This window comes from Anopheles stephensi, chromosome 2 (genome assembly GCF_013141755.1).
Source record: "Anopheles stephensi strain Indian chromosome 2, UCI_ANSTEP_V1.0, whole genome shotgun sequence".
In the NCBI taxonomy this organism is placed as follows: domain Eukaryota; kingdom Metazoa; phylum Arthropoda; class Insecta; order Diptera; family Culicidae; genus Anopheles; species Anopheles stephensi.
The window spans coordinates 27,815,710-27,823,650 of NC_050202.1; the positions used below are offsets into that span (position 1 = coordinate 27,815,710).

At 48.1% G+C, this 7,941-nt stretch overlaps 2 protein-coding genes across 2 annotated transcripts; both read right to left on the reverse strand.

Moving 5' to 3' along the window:
- Positions 1-4,236: 4,236 nt before the first annotated feature.
- Positions 4,237-6,916, reverse strand: LOC118506029 (activator of 90 kDa heat shock protein ATPase homolog 1). The gene is made up of 3 exons (XM_036042646.1): positions 5,726-6,916; positions 5,517-5,652; positions 4,237-5,114 (listed from the first exon to the last, which is right to left on the reverse strand). The coding sequence occupies exons 1-3, from the start codon at positions 6,505-6,507 to the stop codon at positions 4,980-4,982; spliced, it is 1,053 nt and encodes a 350-aa protein (XP_035898539.1). The 5' UTR covers positions 6,508-6,916; the 3' UTR covers positions 4,237-4,979.
- Positions 6,917-7,065: 149 nt separating this feature from the next.
- LOC118506030 (pre-mRNA-splicing factor Syf2) lies at positions 7,066-7,937 on the reverse strand. Its single transcript, XM_036042648.1, has one exon. It carries the CDS (start codon positions 7,846-7,848, stop codon positions 7,153-7,155), a length of 696 nt encoding a protein of 231 aa, XP_035898541.1. The 5' UTR covers positions 7,849-7,937; the 3' UTR covers positions 7,066-7,152.
- Positions 7,938-7,941: the final 4 nt, after the last annotated feature.

Sequence of the window (7,941 nt, forward strand, 5' to 3'; positions counted from 1 at the left end):
CCGACCGTGAGACCAGCAACCCGACGCCGGAACATTCCTAACGTCACGTGGCCGAACCAACTCCTTGGTGTGACCGTGACCTCCTCCCCTTCCATACCACTCCTATATCCATAACTGTAAACTTGTAAACATAAAAATAATTATTAAGTCAGTCTTAATCGGACCCTCCAGCAAACAAGAGGCGAATAAAGCGGATCATCCCCAACATAAAAACATTTTTGAGTTTTAACTCGCGTACCTCAGCATCCATGTTGACCAGTAAATCCCTCTCCTGCGTTAATCAGTAAACTGTGCCAGGAGCTGGATTAACTTACAGAAGATGGTCCCCGACGTTTCCACCTTCCACACATTGAAGAGAAGAGCGCCCATCTTCGTAGTGCATACCCTTGGTGGAAGCAAACAGCCCTGTGAGTCATTCGATCCACCTTCACCTGCCATGCGATGTTAGCCGTTGTCATTCTTACAAGCCTGGTTAGCTTGGCCAGGTCAATTCCAAAGAAGCTCATTGAGTTGTATAGGTTTCCCGTCGGGCAATGCTGTCATATGCGGCTTTACGATCAATGAAGAGATGGTACAAGTGGAGCTGCTGCTGTTCCGCCATTATCTCCAAGAATTGCCGCATCATTGTGAGTTTGTGTAGATTTTAATGCTGAGCTAAGAAATTTAATAAAACATCTGGCGTTTCCTGACGAAGAAGAACGTCAAACTCTCGTGCCCAAGACGCTGGAGAGTGAGAAGCAAGTATGAAGGTAGCCTAATGCAACAATCCCTAAGATCTGACCCAGCGCACGATCAACCGTGTTTCGCTGGCGCAAATTCGTAAGGCGTATGGCTCGTTGGTAGAACTACCTCAACGACCCAAAATCGACTCCACCGGGTGTCCTTCAACGTATTGCACGTGACTTTGCTAATTCACTGCATTTGTACACAGAGCGGTGTACTGTTTGCTGGTTCAAGTCTTTCCTGGAATACTGTCAAGTAATCTGGTTTTCCATCGGCTGGTAGCCGTATCGGTCGTATCTTATTAAATTCCTTTGCCGATCTTTCTTCCTTCTGCTCGATTAGGAGTCTAGATCGTTGGTCACACTCCCAAAACATATTTGTCCGTACTCTCTTGTTTGATTGTATCCCTTTTCTTTGATTGAAGACTTTCTGTGGTTTGCTGCGATTGTTGTTTTGATGCCGGTCTTCATACGGCGGAGTTCAAATCCCATCTGGCCAGTTCCGCCGTAGTGAAAGCTGACCATCTAAGTCTAATAAGCCAGAAGGCAGGCAGGCATGACCTTAAGAGGTCGTTGGGCCAAGAAGAGAGAGAGAGAGAGAGAGGTAGTATGTATTAAACCAGAAAATAAATCATTGGGAAAGTATTGCTCTTAATCGAACATCTTTTACAGCGATGAATCAAAACTCACTGCTCATCAGCTCATTTACTGTATGACTCTTCTGAGGAATCGGCTTCTCCGAGCGAAACTCGCTGTCCATTTCTTAGACTGTACCTGTCCTCCAAGGTCACACAATCACTTGGAATAATCCGGCTGTAATAGGGTGGACCTCGTTGGTAGATGCGACATCGGCGCCAGTCTTTACACGAGAGGGCCGGGTGTTCAAATCCCACCTGTACCGCCGTTCCCCCGTAGTGTGAGGCCTGTGACTATCCAACCGCGTGGTATCGTTATGTCTTCTTCTTCTTCTTCTTCTTCCTTGGCACTACAACCTCGAGAGGTCTCGGCCTGCCTTTTCTAGCTTTCTGTGACTAGATTTTTTTTTTTGTTAACGGGGAGAGAACCTTCAAAAAGTACACCGTCACGGTGGCACGTCACGGCATGACAGTGCTCCCCGATCTGGGTTATGTGGGATTCACCGTGACACCAGGCCCGAGAAGCGGACTTGGCAACCGGTGGGACCTCACGAAACCCCTCCTCGACCTGATCCGACCCCTGCCGATGCGCTGAAGTGCGAAGTACTCCATGTAGGGACGTGTGCGCGGTGCTCCCTTGCTGTTGCCGTCGTCCTAGTTGTCTGCGCTGCTGCTGCTGCTTCGCCTCTTCCTTCTGCCAGTGCTGCTCCAATCCGCTCGTCCGTTGCCCTTAACTACCGGGCAGGTTTTTGCTCAAGCAAGGGCTCTGGTTACTCGTCGCTGCTGCTGCTGCTTCCAAATTCGATGTGTTGTGGAAAAGAGGAAGTTAGTATTGCCCAGCTTGCTCTCTCGTCCGCTGTCGTTGTTGTCGCCGTCGTCTTGCCGTTGGTGGACTCTCCTCATTCCACCTCAGTTGAAGTGTTTTGAAGATCGTCCGAGCGACCATGTGACCGCCTCCCATGTGGCACTGCTGTTGCATCTCCTGCTGCGCCCGAACGAACCGTGGACAGTGAAACATGACGCCCCGCTCGACAACCTCCACGGTGTTTTCACACACCGGGCCACCGATCGTCTTCCCCCTCTGGCTGCTGGCAGTCGCGGCATTGTAGCGTCGCACGCTGTCGACATTGCCTGCGTCAGCTCGTCCGCCATTAGGGTACGGTCATGAATGTCCAGCGACCTCATGATCTCGACGAACAGGTCCTTGTTGAAGAACCGAGTTGCCCATCTGCTCTCCGTTGCCTGTTGCTGTCCCCGACCAGTGCTTGTCTGTGCCGCGTTCCTCCCAACCGTAAACTTGATGGTGTTATGGTCCCTCGGATTTTCGTCGCAGACTCGCCAGTTGTTGTCGCCCACGAGAGACCTGCTACAAAAGGTTACGTCGACAATGGAGCTGCGGCCACTGTGGCTGACCCATGTTGGCCGGTTACCCCGGTTCAGCAGGATCAGTTCAAGCGAAGCCGCCGCGTCCGTCACGATTGCTCTCCTGTGCGCGCTCGCTCTCCATCGTTGTTCCTACGCTCCAGACCAGGCGTTGACGTCTCCGCCGATCACGGTGTCCCGGTTGCGTGGAATCACAGACGCAATTTCAGTCCATCTGTGACTTGATTTTAAGCGTAGTAAAGTAGTCAGCCTTACGTATGGGGAGGACGAGGCGGTCTGGATGCAATTTGAACCCCGGCCCTGCCGTGTGAAGACCGGTGCCGCAGTCGCCTCGGCCACCAGACCGCCCCATTATTAAGTCTAGTGGGCCATAAATGGCAGCCATGATCTTTAGAGGTCGTTAGGCCAATAAAGAAGAAGAAGAACCGTCCGTAAGTGCTTGTGAGAAATATTAACAAGCAAACTCTTCGTTTATCGAAGACACTCCCCATACACCAGAGTGGCGTTCGATAATTTTATTCTGAAAAAAATTTCTTTAGGACATGTCTTATCGATCGGAGATGGCTCCACAGGAACAGCAAGGGTTAAAAAAACGAATACGAATATTATTTGCACTAACTTTGCCAATGTCCCAGATAAGTATCCAAAGGCCGCTTGGGAAGGAGTATTTTCTTTTCTTTTTTGTATCGCTTACTGTATTTGAAAATTGAGCCAATTTCAGTACATGGAGTTATCTTTAATTTTTGGAGTTTTTCTTTTATTACCTTCCATAATTGTGCTTTTTCTCTAAACTTTTTCTCCTAAACTTAACGTCTTTTGTAGATAGCTTTTAATGTCAAAATTCCCGGATCTAAACGCCGAAGTGATCGTATTCAGACGACAAACCCTTTTCTCACTACCGTGATTGAGATTTGCCTTCAGTACATTCGCAACAGTTTCAATGTGACCTAATGCGTAGCCGTAAGAACCGTCCTGAATGGATGTTATATGAACTGTGGCGAAATCCAGTGCGTTGATGAAATTTATGAACTGTTTCTGAACTGCGCTCGTTATCTCCCATGTACGCAAGCTCCGTACAACAGCGCAACAACACGAGTGCTTACCACTTTCCCGCTGTCCACTTGGACAATAAAATTATTTATGTGGAACGTTCGCCTTATTCTTTCCACACTCTACTGGCCATGCTACTAGAGCAAGATTTGAGCGGTGAATTGAACCAGGATTACCCGAGCATAGCATAGTCCTCCCGCCCAACAGCGGACCAACTTAGCCAGCAATGACATTTTTCCCGAAAACTTTTCCACTTGCGCCGAGAAGTTATGATGTCCAGCGGACGAAGCTGTAACGATTCCGGGGCGTCTGGTGTGTGTTCCAGACAGTACTTTTGCTTAACGGCGTGTGGTTTGGTAAAACCGTCTTTGCTTTCCCCACCCAGTACACTGTATTGAGTTCGTTCTTAAGATAAAAAAGAAGGTCATGAAATAGAATCAAACTGGTTCAGTTAGTTAGTGTTGCTTATTTACTTTTTATTACATGAAAAGTAAAGTCTCCTCACATTGCAATGCCACGCGCTATGCTAAATCGGTCCCCCCAGCCTGTCCATCGTTCCTCGGTTTCGCTATCGTTGTCGCTACCGCGGCACACCGTAAAGGGAACAGGTGGCGGTTGTATTTAGGCTAACATAAATTAAAGCAAATGCAACACCTGGGATCTGTTTCCATCGGTGTTGCTTAAGGCGTACGGTCTAACCTAACTAAGAGCCAATGGTATGAAATGCGATCCAATTGCTACCGTAATGCGTGGCACCGAGCCAATTGTTTCTATTTCTCAGTCGCGTGAACGAAATTCAAAAAAGGGCTACAATTTTTCACTATCGCTGTATTTCAAGAAATGGGACCGTACCGTACTCAAATGAAACGATTTTTGCATACGAATGTGTGCCTGCTTCCGAGGAAATGTTAAAATACTAATCGAATCGAACCGCGCACTATGCTTTGTTCAAACTATTTGTTGCCAAACGGTTTTTTTGGTGCAATCCTCCTCCTCCTTCTCCTTCTCCCAGCAACAGTTCACATTTGGGTATGTATCGAAGCTAAAGATAGCAGTCGAAGCAAGCCGCGATCAGTATCAATCAGCTCCTGGCATAGTAGGAATTGTAGGAGATAGTGTGTGCCAAAGGGATTTGCGTCGTTGTGTTGTGGTGCGGTGCGAGTAGGATCATTCCATCGAGATGCATTTCTTAGCCGAGAAAACTCCCGAAACCGAAAGCAGTTCGAATACTATTCCAGTAGTAGCACTTCCAGTTCTGTGTGATTTTTTCCGACTCGGCCTTCGGAACCATAGTTTGCGTCAGCTTCAGGACTGTGTGGTCCACCTGGAATTGGTTGACAGAAAAAAAAATTAACAAAAGCGATATTACTTAGCAATAGCATTAAAAGCAATAGATTTAGGTAAAGTAGGTTGCAGTTCGTAGTACGGAAATATGAGCTGCATGTTGCACTACAACCTCCAGATCTATTTAACTAGATTTTATCAGCAGCTAGATAGTTTGTCCTTCAATTGTATCATATTTGCTTCGAATAAGTAATGCCCAAAATGATGGTTTCGTCGGAATCGATTCCGGAACGCTCAGAATTTTGCGGAATCGATTCCGAAGAGTAGGTCCGGATTCGGAACCGGTACCGGAATCTGATCCAGCATCGTATTCAGAATCGAATCTAATCCCGAAAACGGAGTCAGACCCAGATCGTTCCAATTCTGAGCAGCCCATACATACCTCTTCCTCCAGCTCCATCGTAACATTAGAATAATGCCCCGAAGGCCACTCCTTGTATCGCCAGGTTTGTACAATTTTCTTATTTTGTACAATTTCTACAAACTTTCCACTAATGTTGCCTCCAAAGTAAACGAAGCTAAAATAAAGAAAACATACAAACGTTAAATAGAATGCCTACAAATTGAAGAAATCGAGCGTCGTTCACTTACTCTCCGCCCTTGAACAGCTCGTGCTTCACGTGGCCCCGGGTGAATGCCGTCACCATGTCCTCCCTCGTAAGCGCATCGAACAATTCGTTCGCTCGGCACTGGAACATCTCGGTCATTTTAATCGTCGTCAGGTCCAGCTTGCATCCGCCGACCTGTTTCGTGGGCTCGGTTGCGCTGGTGATGGTTTGGAGATCTATCTTCTTCTTGTTAAACCCGCTGGCGAACACCGTTTCCTTGTCACTCTTCTGCGGTGCAGTCTCGGTACCGTTGAGCTCGTCCTTCTTCGGCAGTATCAGACCCTTGGCAAAGTCGGCCTTCAGCTGGCGGATGTAGGTGTCCAGCTGCTTCCTTAGCTTATCCCGCCCGACGTTGTACATGAACTGCTTCATCCTCTCCGCGGCCGGATTCGAACTGTCCAACGACACCGTTAGTTCCACCTCGTCCACATCGTTCTCCTCGGACAGGTTCGGAATGGTCACTTTGCCCGTCACCTCCTCATCGTTGTACCGGCCCTTCCACAGCAGCACTATGTTCCACTCGTAGAAGAATATGAGCTTCCCTTTCCGGTTGTTGGCCGTGGCTTCGCCGTCCAGCTTGTCGATCTTTGTCACGGTGCATTCCAGTCCAGCGTCGGCAATCACGAACCCGTCGAGCAGGGCCTTTAGCTTATCCTTCGACCACGGTGTTGCGTTTTTCTCTGTCCAATGCCAATTGTTGACGTTTGTCGCATCCGGTCGCTCCTCCACAATCCAGCGTGGATCACCTTCGCCCCATTTAGCCATGTTTGCTCCGCACTAGGGGAACGGTTTACTTTAAACGCGGGCCGAAACAGGGACCAAACTCGGCGTGGATCACAGATAGTTTTGCCGCGAGGCCGTTACTATGTGATTATTTAACGCTGTAGGTTTTTCTCGCTTCTCTCTCTCGTACACGGCGTGCGACTGAGAAAAACGTGACTTTTCTGTGCGCAAATGGAATTTCTAGAACGCTGGGATGCTAGTTTCGCTGGACAGCTGACTTTAGCTATTACGACCGTTTACTGCGGACAGTAATCTGGTGTGGTTTTCATTAACAAACACAAGCCGAGCGAACGCAAAAATTTCAAGACTTTTCTAGATTTTTCGGCTTTTGCATGCCGAGCTGAACCAACTGTCAAATCCTCGTTGCACAGCTGTCAGCTGGACAGCATGCACAGTGGTCGGTCTCCAAACAATCTGCCAGCATTATTCGATGTTTTGAAATTCTGAGTGCTGTAAATGCACTCGATGTTATTCACAATTTTGGGAAATTTATAACAAAACGAATAAATTTATCACCCTATTCGAAGTGAACTGAACGAATTGCTATGAGAATTACGTTTGTCCATTTATTAAATATTTCACATGCGTTACACGTGATTTGTAGTATCTTAAAAATAGCAGCACACTTTAGATAGCTGTACCACGTTCCAAATTCTGTTTGATCTCCGCCGTATGCTCGCCATAGAACCGTTCCAGTTTCTTGTTGAACCGGGCATTCTTCTCGTTAATGTAATCAATATCGGCATCATCGTTGTGGGTTCGTCTACGGGAGAACTTCTTGCGCTTGGCTATCTGCCCTTCCAAATCCTTCACCATGTTGTCGATCGCAGCCGGAGTATCTTTGTGGAGCCCCTGCAGTATAACGTTCGGTCCACCGTAGAACGCATCACCGTACTTCTCCTTCTGCTCTTCGTACTTGACCAAATCTCTGGCCGGCATCGCTTTAACCAACCGACTGTACTGCCGTGCCGTTTGTGCCTCGTAGTCCGAGAAGCCCGGATCTGCGTTCCGTTTCTTGGCCTTCAGCTTGTCGATCCGATCTGCTTCCGCTGCGGACACGTTAAGCATCTTCACCCGATTGTAATCCAGCCCCTTTTCTTCCGCTTCCGTTCGGGCCTTCAGATCGCCCATCAGCCATTCTGCCTGCCGTGTTCTGGCTTCCCAATTTGCTGGCAGCTTCTTGCGCTCGTGTTCCGCGATGACCTCCTGATGGTTGGAGGCGCGAGCTTCGTTACGCTGTGTGTGTAGTTGCTTCAATCGAGCCATCCGCTCGGCTTGCTTCTCGGCAAACGTTTTCGATGAGCTTGCCGCGGTTTCAGCCATTCTGATGATTTTGTTAAGCAAAACAAGATGAAATTCCTACTGCGCTGTTTACTCCAAAACTATTCTTTGTAAACAAAACCAAGGTAACTAATT

Coding starts and splice junctions, on each gene's coding strand:
- LOC118506029 (XM_036042646.1), bottom strand. CDS start 6,507: ATGGCTAAATGGGGCGAAGGTGATCCACGCTGGATTGTGGAGGAGCGA. Junction 5,653..5,725: donor GAGCTGTTCAAGGGCGGAGA/GTAAGTGAACGA, acceptor TCTTTATTTTAG/CTTCGTTTACTTTGGAGGCA. Junction 5,115..5,516: donor CGATGGAGCTGGAGGAAGAG/GTATGTATGGGC, acceptor AACCAATTCCAG/GTGGACCACACAGTCCTGAA.
- LOC118506030 (XM_036042648.1), bottom strand. CDS start 7,848: ATGGCTGAAACCGCGGCAAGCTCATCGAAAACGTTTGCCGAGAAGCAA.